Below are 22,592 nucleotides of genomic sequence, written 5' to 3'. Positions count from 1 at the left end.
TAAGAAAATGAGTTTAAACAGGGGCATGTGTGCAAGCCATAGCAACCCATGAACAAGGGCAAGCCGGGGCAGCCCGGGCAAAGTGTCAGACCCACCTGTCCTAAACCCAGGACTTTCAGGTCCAGCCCTGCCCAGGCCTAGCAGGTAAGGGAGCCGCCCTCACCCTGAAATGCAGGAATTTGCAAAATAGCTGCCCTCACACCCCAGGCTGTGAGAGGCTGGACGCTGCCTTTCATGCACTACAGCTGGACTGGGCCGGCCCTGTCTGCTCTCTCACCCTGCCGCTAGCTGCCCCCTGCTCTGCCCACCTGCACCCTCTGACAGAGACACCAGCCTGAATTCATGGCTCTAGGGATCTGGCAATTCAGATTTCACATTTCCCCTGCATTTCCCAGCCCCCTGGCTCCCTGTCCCTGGCTTGCTCACTCTGTCTCACCGGGAGCTCCAGGACACGGTGTGCTTGTGACAGGCACTGTGAGGGATGAGGGATGAGAGTTTGCGGAGCTAGGGTGATGGTGAGAGTCAGGGGAAAGAACCAAATGTTCCACTGGAGTTATTCTGTGAGGTTCAGAAACTCCAAAGGTAAACATACCATCTCATTGCTCAGAGTGCTTAAAACATCCGGTAGAGAGCATGTCATGCAGGATGTATTTGAGTCGGGCATTCCTCACCTGTAGAATGTTTATCTTGGTAGTTTAAGAGTCAAAGAGAGAAGTGCAAACAGCCCAGGAGCTTGCTGTTGAGTCAGAGCGACAAGAGCCTGAAGCATCCTTGTCTGCAGGCTACTGGGGCCAAGGAAACGGCCTGTGTAAGAACAGCGGGATCTGCAGGACCAGCAGCACCTGGGGAGCCAGGACTGGGCCCCTCTGGTCTGGAGGGCACTGCAGGAGTCCTGGGTATGCCAACCACACTACCTGCACCAGGGTCTGGCTGGTGGCCAGGCAGGTGGAGCTGAGCCTCCTTAGGGAGCCCAGACCTTCCTCACCCACTCCACCGGTCCCAGCCTGCGGCTGGGCAGGACAGCACCCCTCCTGAAGGCCGGCAGTGACCATGAGAAGAAGGGCTAGTTTGATCAGGTTTAAGTTTTTCCCTCAAGGAAAAGAACACAATGGGAGAACATAAAGTGAAAAAGCAAATGTGAAGCAAAACAAAGAAATTGGAAAAGGGGGCACTTGGATGACTCAGTAGGTTAAGCATCTGCCTTCAGCTCAAGAAATGATCCCAGGGTCCTGGGATTGAACCCTGTATCAGGCTCCCTGCTAAGTGGGGAGTCTGTGTCTCCCTCTCCCTCTGCTCCTCTACTCTCATGTGCATGCACTCAGTTCTCTCTCTCTGTCAAATAAATAAAAAAAATATTTTTAAAAAAGAAATTGTAATAGGGAAAGAAGGGTTGTCAGGAAGACAAGAGTAAAGGAAGATGGTTTGGTCGCACACAAGGGCCTCCAGGTACACCGGGTGGAGGTGAGAGCTGGGGCTCTGTGGGGCTGCGGCAGGTGCCCTGGAGAGAGCTGGCACAGGAGGGGGGGCATCGGCCTGAGGGCTCCCTGGAGACGTTATATTGAACTGAAGCTTGAGTTCAAGCTTTCCCTGGAAGCATGGGGAAGAATTTGTGAAATTCAATTTTTCCTTATATATGCTTGCCAATAATAGTAATAAGAAAAGTGCCGTGATTTAAAGCCAAAGTATGCCTGAAATCACAGTAGTTTTACAAGGGAAGAAACAAAATCATTTTCAAGATTAGCTAAGGAGTAATACAGGCTCTTTTAAAAATAATCAATTTCCATTTACTGGGCATTTTTCTGATTCGGTTGGCATTTAAAGATCTCTAGCAGAGATCTCACTCCGGATGAAGTGGTCAGAAGTTTGTGTTGGGGGGATGGAGGGCATCAGGAAGTGCCAAGTAAGCTTTTTATTCGATACCTCAAATCCCACCAGGAATAATTGTTCCTTTTGTCTTCTCTGTACCGACTTCTTCTTTTTTACCCAAAAGAAAATATTTTCCCAATTAGCTTTATTGTCTTTATGTACAAGCTCAACTGAAAAAAAAATACAGACATAATAACTAACATGGACTGAGCTCTTACAGCCCTTACAGGCATAAGTCTAAAAGCTTTTTCTATTTTACCTTCTTAATTCCTCACGACAACCCTACGAGGATGGTACTAGATTTATCCCCAAATTTCAGATGAAGAAACTGCCCTGGAGACATCAACCTACCTAAAGAATCTGGTATCACACAGCTCAAAAGCTGCGACGCCAGATTTGTACCTAGGAAATAATCCAGAGCACCGATACAAACTGCACTGTACGTGGGATTTACAGAGGAAAGTAAAAATCACCAATAATCCCACCATCTGGGGAAAAGCATTCTTAGTATTTTAGATTTTCTCTTTTGTGGCTTTTTTCTATGCTCAGATACACAAAGAAAATGAAATCATACCATACTATATACACAGCTTCCGTAATAGCTTGATTTCTTGTCTTCACAATGTAAGCACATACATAACATGTCATGTCATGATAGTCATGTTGGTAAAGATCCCCTCAGCAGCATCATCCTGATGGCTGACGATCCATTGCATGAATCAGTCCCCTTTCGTGGGACATGAGATTGTTTCCCAGTTATGTTATTATAAACAATACTCCCAAGAATATCCCGGCTCAAATTTTCTGACCATTTACCTCACTGTTTCCTTAGGATAAATTCCTAGTAGTCACTCCATGACAAAAATAGGTAGTAATTTTTTTTTAAATGCAAACATTCTTGGGTGACATAACATCAGCACAGAGTTTCCAGAACTTTAGTGTGGATATATTTATATACTTCACTCGCTTAGACAACAGAAAGCAGGGTAAGCTTATTGGAAGTGCAGAAAAGGAGAGAAGGAAGAGTGTTAATGATTTGTCTAAGTAATAATAACAATATTCCACACTTGTCTCATGTTTCATGAGGGTCAAAGCACGTTCACAGACATCATTTGTTAGCATCTCTAGCCATAGGCAGTGAGTCCTCCCCACACTCGGGGGTGAGGGCCTGATTTCCCAGACATTATTTTCTCTAATAGTGTTTAAAGATCTTAAAATCTATTTACTTACATATATTATCAATGCTATCCGAGCTAGTGATTCACAGAGCTAAACAAAGCCAGCATCTCAGGGATTTCTGTCGTTGCTCTGAAACCAGAGCTTCCTTGAGTTTTTCACATGTAAAGAGAAAAGTCCAGATTGCCACCTTCTTCCTAATGTATAAATTCCTTAAAAGGCACTTGAAAAGCAATTACCATCTTTAGGTTACTACTTAAAGAATAAAGAGTTAGCATAAAGAATAAAATTGCATCCCCAGTAACCCAGGAGATTTTGTTGGTCCCCCTTCTATGTACTAACAAATCATTCGCTTTCAAAGGTTGAGTCTCATGATTATATGTCTGTTAATAGAATATTTATAAATTACAAATTTGTTCTGAATTGGATATCTACGTCTTCTAATGATGTTATAGCTATAGAACACTAAAATGATGTTGCAAAGAGACCCAAATGTCCTAAGTGGGACCATCTAATTACAGAGCAGAGCCAAGGCTGGTCTACTCTATCCTAGAGATTTGGTCTCACAGCACTATACCTCCACTGGTATTATACCCTGGGAAGTTCAGACTGACCCTGACTCATCCTTGTTTTATTCTACATTCACTCAGTATATTTCTTAAGCATCCACTATGTGCTGAAACTGTGCAAGATGTTGGGAGCAGGACACCATACAGGGAACAAAAGAAGACATAGTCCTTGTCTTTCTGAAGTATATAGTCTAAACAATTCCTAAGGAATTTAGAAGACTGGGTCAAATCTAAGAGTCACCCACTTTCTGGATTGAACTATATCCACCCAGGGGCCCAAGTGAGTCAGACTTTTAGTGACCTCGTCCGCCTGGCATCCCTAGAACCAATTTAATCTCCAAAGTGCATTTGCCTAAGAACAATCAGAAACTAGCCCAGGCCTTCCTCCCATCTGAGTCAGAGCTGACAAGGGCTACAAAGAATGTTTTGGACTCATCCACCAAAGTCTCATAAAAGTTAAAAGAGGGCCAGGAAAAAAAAAAAAAAAAAAAAAGATCCTAGGCCTTCTGCATACTAAATTCACTCTCAGATGGTTGGATACTATAGTTGTATCTGGCCCCTGGGGAATTCACCAACTATGCTGAGCTCATGAAAAAACAGAGTCATGGCACAGACCTATTTTTTCTTTAAAAGTTATAATGCTGTTTCCTTTGTCACTCTTAATCTGAGAACTTTAGAAATACTTTCTGAATTTCCTACTTACTTCATTTTAAATAAACTTTTCATAGCATTTTCTTATGTGGATACCTATAGGGTGTTCAGAGTCTTGGCCTAAGCCCCCTTTCTTTCCTGTCTCCATTTGGGTCCTCTCTAAATCCAGCTCTGGGTGCAGGTAGTTTATTTGGGAGTTGATCTGAAAAAGCATAAATGGGGAGCGAGGGGGACCCAGAAGGGAGAGAAAAGCCAGTGGCTGATCTGTTAATGGTAGATTCTTACCAGGGCCAACTGGAGTTCAATTCTGGTGGAGAGACTCTGAAGAACTGTCTCTTGGAGAGGCAGGGAAATGGAGAATCTGTCTACCAATTCCTGTTCCTCCTGGGTTGAGAGATGCCCCTGGGGACATTAAATCCTATACTTCCTAGCTGGCCTCCACCCAGGCTAAGAAGCTGAACTCTTTATATTTGGCCAGATGAGATGAAAGTTTCCTATAAGACATTGTGTTCTTCTAAAACCGATGAGTACAGTATCATCATATGAACTTGAACAGCCTGGGAAAAGATCACTGTCCCTAGTGAATCACAGAAACTTCCTACGTTTGCCACCTTGTAAGGAGGACACTGCCCTTCAAGACCAAGTCCTGAAGGTGATGCTTTTATTTGCCAAGCTCTGTCGTCCAAGAAAAATGACAATGAAAACCACCAACTAGTCCAAAAGGAGACAGAAAAAAGTGACCTCCCCCCAATGACCACAGAAACTGTCAAACTGACTACAGCACATCAAAATCAAATGTCAGTTCTCAGTAGCTGGACAAAAAGTAACATGGTAATAACAAGTTTAGGTCCTATATTTTATGTCCCAACCAGGCATCAAAATTCACACTTCAAAAAAAAAATTCCCACTTCCCTTCATCTGAGGTCTGTAGGTTACTATTCAGTTACAAAATCTAACCTATCAGTGGCACTTTCATGGCTAATTCCAGCAAAAAGAAAATAGAGTTCCTATCAATAGGGCATACAGTCTGAATCTCGCAAGACCAAACCTACTTGTTAGAACACATGTGGCTATGACACAAAGAGGAAAGAAACACCTTCTGTCTGACATCTTTGATGATGCTTTTCCTGCTTCTGTGCTCTTTGAGAGTATTTCCTACGGTACTGTATACAGTGTTTTCTAGAGGAGCAGAAATAATGAGTCCATTTAACAATGAGCGTCTATTGAAGTTCAGTTTATTTTATTAAATAAAAATATATTTCAAAACCACTGGCATAAAGAGGTTTAAAAATGAAGCAGCTAATTTGTCCAAACTTCAGAGCAATCTCATGGGGTAAGTACAATCATTATCTCCCTCTTAAAGGATGAAGCTCAGGACAGAGCAGTTGCTCAGGGCCACACAGTGAGTAAGCAGTGCACTAGAGTGCAAACCAGGGTGGGCCAATTCCAGGATCCACCATTGACTGCCCCCCGCCCCATTCAGAGCAGCCTCCTCAGTCAGCCTCCTCAGTCAGTCAAGCATTGGGGGAACACAATCTTCACACAGAAGGAAGATGGCTAATGTCTGTCAGCAACCAGCAAGTTACTAATTGTTCCCACGTTGATTTTATTTTTTTAATTCAGTTGTCTTAATTAGGTATTTTTCAGTGTATCAAAAGGGTACTTTTAAAAGGTAAGGTTTGGGGTGCCTGGGTGGCTCAGTGAGTTAAATGTCTGCCTTTGGCTCAGGTAATGATCCCAGGGTCCTGGGTTTGAGCCCATGCCATTCCCTGCTCAGCGGGGAGTCTGCTTCTCCCTCTCTTTCTGCCCCAAATTGTGCATGCTGTCTCTCTCTCTCTCTCAAATAAATAGATATCATTTTTTTAAATTAAGGTTGGTGGGTTTTTTTTTTTAAATAGCTTTTGGGGAGAAAAAGTAAATCCAGCAGACATGGTATGATAGGTACACATTGTTTTTGACAGGTTAAAATTCCCAACTAATTACAGAAATCCTCACTTAAATAATTTGTATAATAGGTAAATTTTGGTCATCACCAGCAAAATATCTACTAAATTAATAACAGAGATGAGTTATTAGAGAGATAAGACTAATTCATAGTTGAAATTGGGCTTGTCGAGTCTTTCAAACCATGAAAGGTCTTCCTGAATTATCTCAGATGAAAATTGTTGATGAAAATATTCTTGGGAGAGAGGTAATTTATTTTTTATTTTTTTATGATAGTCACACAGAGAGAGAGAGAGAGAGAGAGGTAGAGACACAAGTAGAGGGAGAAGCAGGCCCCATGCACCGGGAGCCCGACGTGGGATTCGATTCCCGGTCTCCAGGATCACGCCCTGGGCCAAAGGCAGGCGCCAAACCTCTGTGCCACCCAGGGATCCCCGGGAGAGAGGTAATTTAATACAACATGTGAGCTGAAGAGGTTGACAGCCCTTCTATCACCAAACTATCCCCAACCAAAATGAAGATAACACACTCAATTGGTAAAAGTCTCAGTATCACTCGATTTCTAGGCTATGGGATACATTGCCTTTTTGATTGCTTTCAAGCAATACTTTTTTTGGAGAAATTTGTTTTCTGTTCAATTGAAGTATAGTTAACATGCAATGTTATACCAGTTTCAGGTGTACAATATAGTGATTCAACAATTCAATGCATTACTCAGTGCTCATCATGATAAGTGTACTCTTGATCCCCTTCACCTGTTTCCCTGTCCCCTCAACCACCTCTCCTCTGGTAACCATCAGTGTGTTCCCTATAGTTAAGAGTCTGTACTTTTTCGGGTAGCCCGGGTGGCTCAGCGGTTTAGCGCCGCCTTCAGCCCAGGGTCTGATCCTGGAGACCCAGGATAGAGCTCCTTGCATGGAGCCTGCTTCTCCCTCTGTCTGTGTCTTTGCCTCTCTCTGTGTATCTCATGAATAAATAAATAAAATCTTTAAAGAAAAAAAGAGTCTTTGTTTTTGGTTTGTCTCTTTTTTCTTCGTTCATTTGTTTTGTTTCTTAAATTCCACATATGAGTGAAATCATATGGTATTTGTCATTCTCTAATTTATTGCACCTAGCATTATACCCTTTAGCTCCATCCATGTTGTCGCAAATGGCGAGATTCATTATTCTTACTGAATAATATTCCATTGTGTATATACACCACATCTTCTTTATCCAATCATGTATCAGCAGACACTTAGGTTGCTTCCATAATTTGGCTATTGTAAATAATGTTGCAGTAAACATAGGGGTGCACATACGTTTTCAAATTAGTGTTTTTATTCTCTTTGGGTAAATATCCAGAATTACTGGAATTACTGGATCCATATGATGATTCTATTTTTGATTTCTTGGGAAACCTCCATATTGTTTTCCAGAGTGGCTGCTCCAGTTTGCAGTGCCACCAAACGTGCACGAGGTTCCTGCAGCCCCACTCACCAACATCAGGAAAGCACCCTGCAGGTAGATGTGACCACAGCCCCAGCAGATGGGCAGAGGGCAGGCATCTGGTCAAGCAGTATTTCCTATATGAACTATACTCTGTACACCACTATCACCAGCAGAAAGATGGGTTTAAACATCAGTATTAGTACTATCATTAGTGTTAGTGCTAGTGTTGTTCTATGTCTCCTATTATGAATCAGTCAGCAGTCTTATCTTTACCTCACTTTCAACAGCTCTCCCCCTATTTCTTCTCTCCTCATTCCTTCGGAACTCTTCAAATTAGATTTCTGTACTCCAAGCTTCCTTTCCTTTCACAATCTCTCTTACTCTCTCTGCAGTCAGGTTTTCAGTCCTGTCTCATCAAAGCCACCAGGGACCTCCACATTAGCAAATTCAATGGCAAATTATCAGTCATGACATGTCCTATGTTACTTGATGCAGTATTTGACATAGTCACTCTCCCTGTATTTTCTTTCCTTGAAACACTCTTTCCATGAACTTTTTGTTGATGTGCTACGGTTCTACTGAGGTATATCTCACACACCATTCAGTTCACTCATCTAAATGGACAGTCCAAAGGTTTTTGGTATGTTCACAAACTTGTCCAATCAACCACATTCAATTTTCATCTGTTTTCCCCAAAACAAGCCATCCCTCCCAGAAGTCATCCCTCAATTCCCTCCAAAACCCCCATCCCCAGGCAGCCACTAAGCTACTATTGCTCTACGTCTATAGATATGCCTATCTGTACATCTCATATACATGGAATCACATGATATGTGATCTTTTTTGACTGGCCTCTTTCAAGCAGCATGTCTTCAAAGTTTATCCATGTTGTAGCATTCAGCAGAAATCCACACCTTTTGATTGTTGAATAATATTGCATGTATAGATATGGATATTAGGCTTATTCTACAACTGATGGACATTTGAGTTTCTCCCACTTTTTGGCTATTATGAATAATGCTATAATGAACCTTCATAAACAAGTTCTTTTGTGTATGTATGTGTTCATGTTTCCTGAATATATAACTAGGAGCAGAATTGCTAGGTCATATGGCAACTCTGTGTTTAACTTTCTGAGGAAAGTTTCTGCAAACTGTTTTCCAAAGCAGCTATGCCATTCTATTTTGCACTAACCATGTATTAGAGTTCCCATCTCTCCAGAACCTCATCAATACTTTATCTATCTTTTTGATTATAGCCACCCAACTGAGTGTGAAGTGGTATCTCATTGTGGTTTTAACTTATATTTTCCTGATAGCTAATGATGCTAAGCAACTTTTCATATGCTTATTGGCCACTCATGTATCTTCTCTGAAGAACTGTCTATTCAGATCCCTTGCCCATTTTTTAAAATTAGGCTTTTTGTCTTGTATTATAGAGCTGTAAGACTGCCTTTCTTTTGATATACTTTCTTCCCCTGGCTTTAGGACTCTTTCTTGATTGTCCTCCTCCCATCTTTCATCTCATATCAATCTTCTTTACTGGTTCCTTCTCTTTTCCAGGACTTCTTAATCTTGGAGAGTCCCATGGCTCAGCCCTAGATCCCCTCCTCTTCTCACTCGCATGTGGTCTCATCAGTTAGCACAATCTATATGCCATTGATTTCCAAATGTCTATTTCAACAGGAGCTCTACCTGAACCAGGCAGCCTTGGACAATGCACTGGGGAAGCACTCTCTGCCCTGAAGGTCCAGTGTGTCTCAACCCCTACTAAATGTCACTGGATCAAGAGAAGTTCATTCTGGCTCCACAGGCAGCAGCACTCCTGGGAACCAAGCAAGAGCCCCAGTACCAGATGAACAAAGCAGACTGGAATAGTATGCACCAGTTCTGAAAACCAAATTGTCATTGGAACTACAGGCTGCAAAAGCAGGCCAGAGCCTACATATTAAACCTAAACAGGGTGACTATCTGCTAAGCTGAGAGATTTAAATAGGACTTAGAGTATCCTAATATAATATCTAAAATGTCCAAAATACAAGTGGAAATCACTCATTATATCAACATACAGGGGGAAATAACAAGTTGAATGAGAAAAACAATCAACAGACCCCAATAAGAGATGATGAAACAGATGATAGAATTATCTGACAAAAACTTTAAAGTAGCAATCATAAAAATGCTTCAGTGAGTAAGTACAAATATTCTTAAAGTAAATAAAAACATATAAAATCTCAGCCAAGGAACAGAAGATATAAAAAATATAAAGATATTAAAAAACCAAGAGGAAATTATACCAATTAAAACTGATACCTGTTTTTTAATATAATTTTTATCTCAGAAATAACTACAGAAACAAGGATCCAAACTAATTTCTCCCTTTCCAATTGGAAGCATAACTTACCTGCCCTAGATCCAAGGTGACATTGACTTTGTTGTATTGTGTGCCTGAGGAGAGAGGAGGGCTTTGCCACCAACTCTCGGATCCATCAATTGCGTTGGTGACAGGATGCGCTTTCCTGGGGTCTTCAGAATTGCAATAGTCACAGAACTGACCCTGCAGGAGGAAAAAAGCTCTTTTTTTATTTTCAAGTAATTCTTTCTTAACAATTTAGTAAAGAGGTAACTATAAGACTGCTTTACACAGGGATCCCTGGGTGGCGCAGTGGTTTAGTGCCTGCCTTTGGCCCAGGGCACGATCCTGGAGACATGGGATCGAATCCCACATCGGGCTCCTGGTGCATGGAGCCTGCTTCTCCCTCTGCCTGTGTCTCTGCCTCTCTCTCTCTCTGTGTGACTATCATAAATAAATAAAAATTTAAAAAAAAGACTGCTTTACACAGCTTAGAGATGTCAGCCATTGATTCATCATACTGTATTCTGAAGACAGTAATAAGGTTTTTTCTTTTTTCATTTAATCTTTTTTTTAAGATTTATTTATTTATTTACTTGAGAGAGAGAGCACATATGCAAGAGTTGGAGGGAGGAGCAAAGGGAAAGAGGGAGAAAACAGACTCCACGCTGAGCAGGGAGCTCAATGTGGGCCTGGATCTCAGGACCATGAGATCATGACCTGAGCTAAAATCAAGAGTCAGACACCTAACCGACTGAGCCACCCAGGTGCCCCTCTTTTTCATTTAATCTTAAACCATACTGCCTGTTTATGTCTGTGTGTATAATGCTTCTAGGACATATACATTTATCTTCCATGTTTTACAACTATGTTTTTCTTGTCCTATATGACATTTTAAGAAGAACCTGTTGTACCTGAGATGCAAAGATGTTTTCCTTCAGCAAATCCTTTTTACTCTTTATGTTCTATTCTGCAATTTCCATGTCAAGCACTAAGATACAGAGAATTCCTGTTCACAGTCCCAGTGGAGAGGATAAGTAGACAATTATAAGGGAAGTGAGATACAGCAAGACTATAGAGTTCCAAGTATAAGGCAACACGTATTCTATGGGCTTAGGAAACAGGGTAGAAGAGGTGGAATTAGTTGCTGGTGAGAATGGACCAGCTTTGGTAAGTGTCAGTGAGAAGCAAACAAGGAAGGAGTTAAGGTAGAAGAACTAGCCCAAACAAAGGCACGGAGGCCAGTTGGTCCAGTTTAACAACAGAGAAGTAATCAAAGACGAGTCTCAAAAAGTAAGTGGGGAGATAATGGCTGAGCTGTGGATACCAAAGTGAGAAATTGATAGTTAATTCCATAGATGAATGAGAATCCATGTTTACCTGGAGTGATATCTATTTGGTATTATCAGCCTTACTAAATTCTGATTCTATTGATATCATTTCATTTCCTTATTGAATTATTCTTCTCGGTAGGCAATTTTTTTTCTGTTTTGTTTTGTTTGTGATGCAGAATTTTACAGCCGTTACCACCAAAAAAGCTGAACTTTATAAAAGTTTAAAGGTTTAAAAGCCTTTCTTATATTCTTATATATTGATTATATTTTAACTGGGTCAAAAGATCATGATTATCCAGTAATGGGTTTCACATACTGAACTGCTTTGTTCCCCCATTCAATTACCTTAAAGCATAACCACCACAGAGGAGGTGGATAAAGAAGCAAACTTACAGTTACAGCCTTCTCAGAAATTCTATAATGTAATGAATGGTACCTCTGCCTCTCCCCCTGGTGAGCATCTTGAAAGTTAATTCTTAAGTGTACAAAGATACATTTGATCCTGGTGGGTAACCAAATGTGTGACCAAATGTTTTCATCTACTGTGTAACTGAGGATTCTCTCATATGTGGTGATATATTTATGCACACTTTATCTTTCAACATCCTATACTTATGTAACTCAAGAGCAACATCTGGGATATGCAGCCCCATGAGTTCATGAGATCAGAGATCATATGCGTCCTGCTTGTCACTACATTTTAGCCAGCACATTGTCTTGCACCTCAAAGAAGTTCAATAAAGTAATTATCTCATCAGCAATTCTTAAAAAAATGAAGGTTCTTTCTATAAAAATTTGTCAATATAATAAAAAGCATAACAATTATTTAAGCTAAGACATTTAAACACTTGTGAATATTTTTCCTTGCAATCATCTTTATTTTTACCATTTTTCCCCAGAGAGATTTTACTAATTTAATTATCTGATAAGGGAATTATATTATTCCCCTCTAAGGTTAGGAGCTTTACATGTAGTTAGAAGCAAATCTCTTCCAAGGATATGGATGCTTATGATCTGCATTTATCTCCATCTTCATCTCCATAATGAACATATAAAGAATATAGATGATGCTTTTTGTGTTTTAAGTGATTCTCAATTTTCAAATAATTATATTAATAAATAAAGTGAACATTTAAAGAGCACCTATTCTGCACTGGGCACCATCCACTTCACATTTGCTCCCTAAGGCTATCATCTCTATTTTGCAGTTAAGGAGACACAGTGAGTAAGTTAAGTATTTTCCCAAGAATCACACAACTGGTAAATGGTAGAACCAGGATCCAAACCTAGGGTCCCAGAAATAGTATGTCAACCACCACCTAGTAACTCTCTTCCCCATCAAGCACCTACAACTCTGGTTTATTAGACATTGTGAATAGCCAATAACATACATTACTCCATATAATTGGTCTAGAAAAAAGAGGCCTCGTGGTGCCCTAGAGTGCAATACCTCCACCCCTACCCTCACCCCTGATTCCCCAGAACCAGATATTGCAAGGGTGTCTCCCATGGGAGCAGCATGCAGCCTCCTGCTGTGGCTGAACCACATTTGTCTACCGCCCGGCCAGCTGCAATGGCCCACTTTGTCCACTGGGGGCGTGCCGGGCAGGATTTGGTCCCTGTGCTGTCAGGGGGCCTATCTGGGGATGCTGCAGGGCAGTGTCTGCAGTCAGACCAAATGCCTGCCCTCAGTCCATCTGCCAGGATTGCAATCACACTGAACCGCAGGGCACTCTTCCTGTGATGTCCCCTGAGAGGTTTTCGTCCTGCCCCCAGTCTGTCTGCTGGGGCTGTAGTTGTACTGATCACCAGGGTGCTCTCTCTCTCTGCTGCTAGTTAGAAGGAATGGCTGCTGGGACTGCAGATGCACTGGTGTGTGTGGTTATCTTCCCCTCTCCCTAGGGCAGGAGTCACTTTGGAGTGGCATTGGTCCCTGCTGGGGTGGTTTGTAAGGTGTGTAAGGGCAGAAGTGGCTTTAGGAGAGACACACGCCAAATGGGGTTGATGTGGGTGGGACAGATCTGCAGGGGAACACAAGGGCGGGGCACACGGTGCTAGCAAGATAAGTGGAGAGTGTTCACACTGGTTCCCAAAAGTGCCTGGCTATCCAGACTAAGAGGGGAGGGGATGGAGAGCGGGTGGGGAAATGTCACTACCAGCACCCCTGTCAGAATGGCTAGAATAAAAAAGACAAGAAATCCAAGTGTTGATAAGGATGTGGAGAAAGAGGAACCCTTGTGCACCTGTTGGTAGGAATGCAAATTAGTGCAGCCACTTCAGAAAACAGCATAGAGGCTCCTTAAAAAATTAAAAATAGAATAGGAATATGATTCAGTAACTCCACAACTGGTATCTACCCAAAGAAAACAAAACCACTAATTTGAAAAGATATATGCATCCCTAAGCTTATAAGAGCATTATTTACAATAGCCAAGATATGGAATTGACTCAAATGTCCATCAATAGATGAATGGATAAAGAAGAGTGGCATGTATATACATTGGAATGTTTCTTACCAATAAAAAAAGAATGAGATTTTGTCATCTGCAACAACATGGATGGACCTACAGGGTATTATGCTAAGTAAAAGAAGTCAGACAGAGAAAGACAAATACCATATGATTTCACTCGAATATTGAATATAAGTAAGTAACAAACAAAATTTATTAAAAGAATTTCTTAGATCTAAATAAATAAAATGACTGTTTTCTTGGATAGGATAATATTAATACTTGTCAATTCTTCCCCAAAATTGATCTATAAAATCAATACAAACCCAAAAAAAATCTCAATGAGATTTTCTTGAGTACAATAATTTTAAAATTTATATGCAACAGTAAAGAACCAAGAAAAAACAGGATATTGCTGAACAGGGAGACCAGAGAGGAGGAAACCTGCCCTACAAGGCATCAGGGCTTATTATGAAGCTATTATAATTAAAACAGAGCAAGATGAGAGGAACAGCCCTACAGGACAGAGAAGAGCCCAAAACAGATCCATGCATTTTGAAAACATTAGTATATAATAGAGGTGGTACATCAGATCAGTGAGAAAAGCTAATCCACCTCAAATGCGAAACAATAAAATCAAATTCCTACTCAAGCCACAGCAAAAATCAGCTTCAGATGAATTGAGGACTTAATGTCAGAAATAAACTTTAAAAAAATTAGCACAAAATATCAGTGAATATCATTTAGAATTTGAAGCAAGGAACGATTTCTTAAACGAGATGCAGAAAGCATTGACTATAAAAGAAGAGCTAGATTAAAATTAAGAATAAAATTCACCTTACAGGTGCCTGGGTGGCTCAGTCGGTTAAGCGTCTGACTCTTGATTTTGGCTCAGGTCATGATCTCAGGGCCATGAGATGGAACCCTATGTTGTTCTCTGTGCTGGACATGAAGCCCGCTTAAGATTCTTTTTCTTCCTCTGCCCCTCCCCCACCCACTTACATGCTTGTGCGCACACTCTCTCTCAAAATAAAATAAAATAAAATTTAAAAATAATACAAATATTTTTAAAAAAAGAATATTGGTTCATCTTAAAGAAATAGAAAGAAAAGTTACAAACTGAAAGGTATTCACAGTATACAAATGGCAGACATCTCTCATAATGGCTGCCAACAATTCCTTCTCCGTGTGTGTGTGTGTGTGTGTGTGTGTGTGTGTGTCTGCCACTTCAAACATCAAGCAGTGAAGGCTATTTTCCCTGGAGATTATTCTCTCCTCTTACCTGACTTTATTATTTGCAGAAGAGTCATTCTGGATTTTGGAGCAGAGGCCTTAAAAGGACTGGCATATTGTGCTCCCTTCCTCTTGCAAGCCAGCCTCCAGGTAAAAAGTCCAACTATCCCCAAGTCACCATGCTAAGAGAAAGTCCAAGCTAACCAAATGGCAAGGAGCACCAAGACGCCAGACATAGTGAAGCCTTCTTGGACCACTGAGTTATTCCAGCTAACATCACATGGGGCAGAAGAACCACCCACCTGAGCCCAGTCACCCCACAGAATCATAAGAAAGCAAAGTTTTGTTTTAAGCCACTAAGTTTTGCCGTGGTGTTACACAAGAATCAATACCTGAACAAAGAACATAAAATCAGCAAAGAATTCTCATCAGAAATATATACCAAACTTCTGCAAATCAGTATGGAAAGTATCAACAGATCAATAGAAAAACGGGCAAAAGTAGGAACAGGCATTTTACAGAAGAGAACACACATATATCAATAAACATTTGAAGAAATGTTCTCTCACCAGCATTAGTGATCAGAGCAGATCACAGTGTAATACTGTTTTATATCCATTCAACAGGCCGAAGTTCAAAATTTGAGGATAAATAGTATTGGAAAGGACATGAGGAGTACAAATTGGTGCAGAGACTTTGGAAACTATTTTGGCATTATCTTATAATGTTGAAAATTCACATTTCCTGTGACCCAGGAATTCTACCTTCAAGCACATAACCCATAAACTCTTGCACAAACCTGATGACATCATGTTCAAGAATATTCACAGAAGCACTGTTCACAAGAGCAAAATCCTGGGAATAACGTAATGACCCAGTCACATGAGTGTGAATGAATCAAGTAGTGAATGAATAAATGACCAATAGCGAATAAATAAATATATTTGACAACATGAAACAAGATGGATGAATCTTAGCAATATAACATTAAATGAGGGGGGAAAGTATGATATAAAGTCAAAAGCAACCAAAATGAGAAATACTTTTTAGGAAAATAGACATAATAAAACTATATAAAAAGGAAAGCAAAGAAAAAATAAAGGATTCAGGATGGTGGTCACCCCATACTGTGGAAAACAGAGAGATGGGAAGTAGGGAAACCATATGGTTAGACATAAGTTACTACCAAGGCCCTATTCTGGTTTTGGTAGCAAGTACATAGATGCTTGTTATATTATTTAAAACCATCCATCCACATATGCATTAAAACAGACCATGCAAGGACCAATGATCAAAGCATGTCATAAACTGAGGGTTGTAGATAATCCATAATCCAACTCTGCATCTGAGGTTCAATATTTTTAAAATAGCCATAAATAAATAAAAGCAGGACCAAAACCGAGACATGTCAGAGAAGAGGAGGACAAAGGAAGCAGTGGGATTCTTTCATGATTGTGTTGAATGAATCACCCATCCATGCTCACAAACCTGTGCTGGTCATCTACTCTGTATTCCAGATAGAGATGAAAATACTAAAAGACAAGGACTAGGGACTCATCGAGATGGGGACAAGGGATGCATGCTCTGAATTGTATCAAGACTATTACTAGCCTAGACATATGGGAAATAGCAAATATAACAGAAGGGCTGGAAGGCAAAGGGACAAAACTGTTCAAATAAACAATACAGAGTTGAGATCTAAGGTTGGAAGGCCCTGGAAAATAAGCCAATGTTTCAGAGACCCACAAGGGGACCTATGCTTTTTCAGAAGGATGGGGAAAAAGTCTATCTTATTTGTAACATTGTTGATGCTTCTACTTAACTGAAAGCCTCTTGTATACAATGCTTCCCAGCTAAATTCACAGTATAACACTGTATTGTTCTAAGACATGAGAGATTGATTACAGCAATGCTCCTAATATAATTTTTTTTGTTTAAACACTCATCCAGGGGCAGCCCGGGTGGCTCAGCGGTTTAGCGCCGCCTTCGGCCCAGGGTGTGATCCTGGAGACCGGGATCGAGTCCCGCGTCAGGCTCCCTGCCTGCTTCTTTTTTTTTTTTTTCCCTGCCTGCTTCTGCCTGTGTCTCTGCCTCTCTCTGTGTGTTTCCCATGAATAAATAAATAAAATATTTTAAAAAATAAACACTCATCCATTTATCCACCGTCTTAGAATTGCCAACGTGTAGAGCACAAACAACTACTAAGAGTTGGCTCCTGCCCCAAAAGAAATGTAGCAGGAGGGAAGAGAAGTAGCTCAAATACAATATATTACCAGAAGTTGCTAAAATCAAGCTAGCATGAGGATATTTAAACCCAGGAGAGGCATGCCATGCATTACTTGGCTTCATCTTCATGACCCTCTCAGGCTTATATCAAGGTATTCAAAACTTCAAGGCAAAGAAGAGAAGGCTCAGAGAGGTGAAGTGCCTCCCCTCAAACCACACAGCTAGGATGTGCTGGAATCAGGACCTGTGTGTGGGTCTGGTGATGTTACTCACAGCCAGAACGCCTTCCATCCTTATCAAACTGTTCCGTGAGCTCCATCAAAGAGCTCTGTCTTCCATTTGGATGGAATGTGAGACCACACGGAAACAGCACTTATGTAAACTTTCCACATACCTGCCCACAACCTGGGAAAGAGACCCAGCTCGGGTCTCTACAAGTTCCGTGTTAGTCAAATTATTGAGCCTCCCTTCAGCTCTGTTTACCCTTTGCTAAAATGGGCTAACCCTCCAATCGTATGCAGTGGCTGTGAAAATTCAATGAGATGTCATCCAGGAAGTGATCATACTAATAACAACCATCCAACCCCTGGGGTATTTGTTTAAAATGGAGATCTCAGGTCCTACATCCCTGCATGGAGGCTGTGTCTCTGAGCCAAGAATCAGAATTTTTAGCAAAAACCTCAGCTAATTCTTCCATCCACTGCAGTCTGGGACTACAGAGGCAGCAGTGACAGGCACAGGCGAGGTGTGCCACTAGAGACCCATCTTGCAGCAATAGTCACAGAAGTAGCTGCGTTGACAGTAGTGACAACAAAAGGAAACATCCACCTGCTAAACAGGGCACCTTGCACTTTGTACATGGTGACTCGATTTTCATGATAAATCTATTAAGATGAGTATAATGAGTCGGCCCTTTTACAGATAAGGAGACAGAGGCTCAAAGAGGTTGAACAACTTGCCTAAGTGGTATAGCCAAGAGAGGAAACCTCGGAGGGAGGCTGGAGGGTGGAAGGTGAGAGGTAGTGGGGGGAGAAGGAGGAGGCAGGGAGCGGCAGTAACTGTCCAGCACCAGGAAGCAGCATCGAATCTGCTCGCCCCTCAGAGATTGGGCCTTGGCCAGAGAAACGTGTTCCGCTGGCCCCCACCTGCCTGTGAGCCAGGTAGGACCAGGTAAAGGAAGAGGCTTTTCAGCTTCTCCACCCTTTGACAATTGAAAAGTGTGTTTTTTCTGTTGGTACAGTGTTTCACTCTATTACCTCTTTTACTCTTCTAGGAATTATTTCACACATTCTCGAAGCTCCTCAAACCTCCTCCCTCTTCCCCTCTCCTGAGGAATTTACTGAATATGCCCATCTTCCTAAACCACAAACCTCCCTGCATTTCTGCCCACTCACCTGCTTTGCCTCCCATTGCTGTGGAGAAGCTGTCTTGTGCTCCAAAGTCTCCCCCTCCCCATCCCTCCTCCCCACATGCTGAATCTGCCCCTCCTACCTGCTCCAGGGCTTTGTATCTGCAATTACACCCCCTAAACACACACACTCTTCCGTATCTCACTGTAGCCCTCTACTGGATCATTCCTATCAGACAACCCTCCACTTTCCCCTCACTCACTCCCCTCCACCCACACTGATCCTTGCTACTCCTCATTCACACCAAGCACCTTCCCATCTCAGGGTCTTTGCATTTGCTGTTCCCTCTCCCAACAATATGCTTTTCCCAGACTTAAGTCCCTTTTCCCAGAGGTCTTCCCTATTCACTCCATCAAAAGCAGTGCTGCACTGTGGCATCTCTTTCTACTGTCATATCTGTTTTCTCTTTCTTCTGAACAGAAAGTACTTATCAGGGATCCCTGGGTGGCGCAGAGGTTTGGCGCCTGCCTTTGGCCCGGGGCACGGTCCTGGAGACCCGGGATCGAGTCCCACGTCAGGCTCCCGGTGCATGGAGCCTGCTTCTCCCTCTGCCTGTGCCTCTGCCTCTCTCTCTCTCTCTCTATCATAAATTAAAAAATTAAAAAAAAAAGTACTTATCATTTGCTGATTTTGCTATCATCCTTATTGCCTTGTAAGTGCCTTGAAAACAGGGACTTGTTCACTACCTAGAACAGTATCTGGCACAAGGGAGGCACTTAATACTTGTTCACTTAGTTAATAAATTAAAATGGCATAAACTATTTTGGGACTCTAAGAAACATACTAGAAAGTGATAAACAAGTTAGTGATAAGAAGGATCAGTCATCCCAGACACAGCCCTCTTTCTCCCCAGAGGGAAAAAGGGTGTGTGTGTGTGTGTGTGTGTGTGTGTGTGTGTGTGTGTGAGAGAGAGAGAGAGAGAGAGAGAGAGAGAGAGAGATTTTACCTATTTTTTTTTTAAAGGCATAGGGGCAGAGGAAGAAGAGGGGGAATCTTCAGCAGGCTCTATGCCCAGCACTGAGTCCAACATGGGAGTTGATCTTACAACCCTCAGATCATGACCTGAGCCAAAAATCAAGAGTCAGATGCTCAACTGACTAAGCCACCCAGGCACCCCTGATTTTACCTCTAATGTCAGAAAGTAAACTCTTGATGTTCAAAAACAACAAATTGCAGACTCTTGTCACTAAACTCATTAGAAAGCACAGTGTAACTAAATTTAGACCAGCTTGTTCTCCTCTAATGGAAGTCTACTTGTTTCATCCCTCAGGGCCTCCAAGAAGCCATTCCCAGCTCCTAACTTCCAACCACTTGTCTGCTCTGGCCAGGAAGCACCACTCATGCTCAGCTCAGCTCTCCCATCTTTCTGTGGTACCTCTCTCATTTCAGAGACTTCTCAGGCACTAATTTTTCTTGCTTACCTTCCCATCATGGCCAAATCAGAGAACAAAGAAAGAAAATGATGGTAATCCTCTTGGCCACAATATGCTTCTTGTTGATTTCTTTCCATTCAGAAGAAGTTTCCCCAGAACTATGTCTCCATCTCCTAATCTACTCCACCCACCACATCTGACCTCTTTATCAAAGCCTTGATATTTCCACCTCCTCAATAACCTTTAGTTACAGTTACAATTTATTAAACACTAACTACGCCCCAGATGTGTATGGTTTACTTCATGTAATCCTCAGGATAACCTTATGAACTAAGTGGTATTATATCCCCATTTTACAGAAGATGAGACCAAGGTTCACAGAGGTTACATAACTCACTCAGGGTTACATCCTTAGGAAGAGATGCTTTCAAAGGGAGCTCTATTAATTCCAAAGCCCATGTTCTTAACTCTGACACCATACCATCTACTTTTGGAGGTTCTAGTACCAAATAGTTCCTTCTTGAAAGAACCCAAGAAGTTCCTTCTGGAAGTTTTTAAACTCATATTTTGATGGTCTCCATACATTCCTCTTTCTTCCACTTCTCCCTCTATTCTCTTGTTCTCTGTATGTTGTGTTGGCATTTTACTGGCAAATAAGGGGTCACTCAGTACCTGTCATCGCATGTAAGTTACCTGCTCTAACACAAGTTCAGGTTGACAAAGTGGGCCAGGTCACATTTACTTCTCCCCCAAACCCAAACTACTTCCTTCCAAGAGTTTCATGCCAAAGCCTAGGTTGATGAGAACCCATCTGCCCTAATAGTGTATTCATTCAACCATCAACTACTGACCTGCTAAGAGCCAGATACTGCCCTTGGGGACATAGTCTGACCGTGACCTGGTTCATTCCTGGAGCCAAGCTTTTCCCTTTCAATTTCCTTTTAGTTCCTGATCTTTTCATGAATCAATGATACTCCTCACTGCTTTACTCTCCTATTGTCCCTCAACTCTTTTGTTCAAAGCTTTTCTTTCTTTCTTTTTTTTTAATTCATAAGAGACACACAGAGAGAGAGAGAGAGAGAGAGGCAGACACACAGGCAAAGGGAAAAGCAGGCTCCATGCAGGGAGCCCAATGCGGGACTTGATCCCAGGTCTCCAGGATCACACCCTGGGCTAAAGGCAGCGCTAAACCGCTGAGCCACCCGGGCTGCCCAGTTCAAAGCTTTTAAATTTCACCAGTCACTTAAATTCTTTTGAGGACCAGAAGGGATATAAATCCATACAAAACCAAAATGAAGTATTTATAAATTCTGGAAAGGATACAGAGGTCTCACTCAGGCATAACATTCAAAACACACAACAACTAGGGCAGCATGGCTTTCTGAATTCCTAGAACACACTGTGCCTGTTCCCACATCACAACCCTTGTACCTGTTGGTCCCTCTGCATGGAACACATTTTCCCACCCTCTTCATGAGGCTGATTTCTTCCCAACCCCCAGGTTTCTGTACCAATAACACCTCCTTAGAAAAGCCTCTTCAGGGATCCCTGGGTGGCGCAGCGGTTTGGCGCCTGTCTTTGGCCCAGGGTGCGATCCTGGAGACCCGGGATCGAATCCCACGTCGGGCTCCCGGTGCATGGGGCCTGCTCCTCCCTCTGCCTGTGTCTCTGTCTCTGTCTCTCTGTGTGTGTGTGTGTGACTATCATAAATAAATAAAAATTAAAAAAAAAGAAAAGCCTCTCCATTTACTGAACCTAGAGAAGCTTCCCTCCACTAACCACTTTGACAATAAGGAGGGCACATGATGAGATGAACACTGGGTGTTATACTATATGTTAGCAAATTGAATTTAAATAAAATACGTTTTTAAATCTTGCTTATTCCCTCTATGATATAACCATAATCTATAATTATTGTAATATGTTTACTCATTGGTTGCAGTCTCCACAGATAACACCACCTCCATGCAGGTAGAGACCTTTGTTACCTTGTTCAAATTTGTATTCCCAGCCCACAGTGTCCTTGTCCCCTGTGCCTGGAACATAGATGTCAATAAGTATTTGTTCAATACAGGAGCGAGGGATGCCTGGGTGGCTCAGCGGCTGAGCGTCTGCCTTCAGCTCAGGGTGTGATCCCCGAGTCTTGCGATCAAGTCCCACATCGGGCTTCCTGCATGGAGCCTGCTTCTCCCTCTGCCTATGTCTCTGCCTCTCTTTGTGTGTCTCTCATGAATAAATAAATAAAATCTTTTTTAAAAAAATAGAGGAGTGAATGAATATTACACACATTCTCAGGTAGCAGTTCTTTCCTTCATTGATAAGAATCTACATTAAGAACCATCCAGGGCCGGGCTCAGCGTTTTAGCTCTGCCTTCAGCCCAGGGTATGATCCTGGAGACCCGGGATCGAGTCCCACATCAGGCTCCCAGCATGGAGCCTGCTTCTCCCTCTGCCTGTGTCTCTGTCTCTGTGTGTGTATGTGTCTCGTATGAATAAATAAATAAAATCTTTAAAAAAAAAAAAAAAGAGACCCATCCAGGGCCACCTGGGTGGCTCAGTCGGTCTCAGCATTGTGAGA

The 22,592-nt window shown here is 42.0% G+C and overlaps 1 protein-coding gene across 1 annotated transcript in view; it reads right to left on the bottom strand.

Moving 5' to 3' along the window:
• Window positions 1-22,592, bottom strand: part of LAMA3 (laminin subunit alpha 3) — a 249,419-nt gene that overhangs the window by 210,789 nt on the left and 16,038 nt on the right. Inside the window, exon 2 of the mRNA XM_072829057.1 lies at window positions 10,041-10,193. Within this exon, the coding sequence (XP_072685158.1) occupies window positions 10,041-10,193 (153 nt within the window). The remainder of the gene's footprint in view (window positions 1-10,040; window positions 10,194-22,592) is intronic.

The sequence above is a fragment of the Canis lupus genome, chromosome 6 (assembly GCF_048164855.1).
Source record: "Canis lupus baileyi chromosome 6, mCanLup2.hap1, whole genome shotgun sequence".
Lineage (NCBI taxonomy): Eukaryota > Metazoa > Chordata > Mammalia > Carnivora > Canidae > Canis > Canis lupus.
The sequence above is the reverse complement of the archived record's forward strand: the minus strand, read 5'-3'. Positions and strand labels throughout refer to the sequence as shown.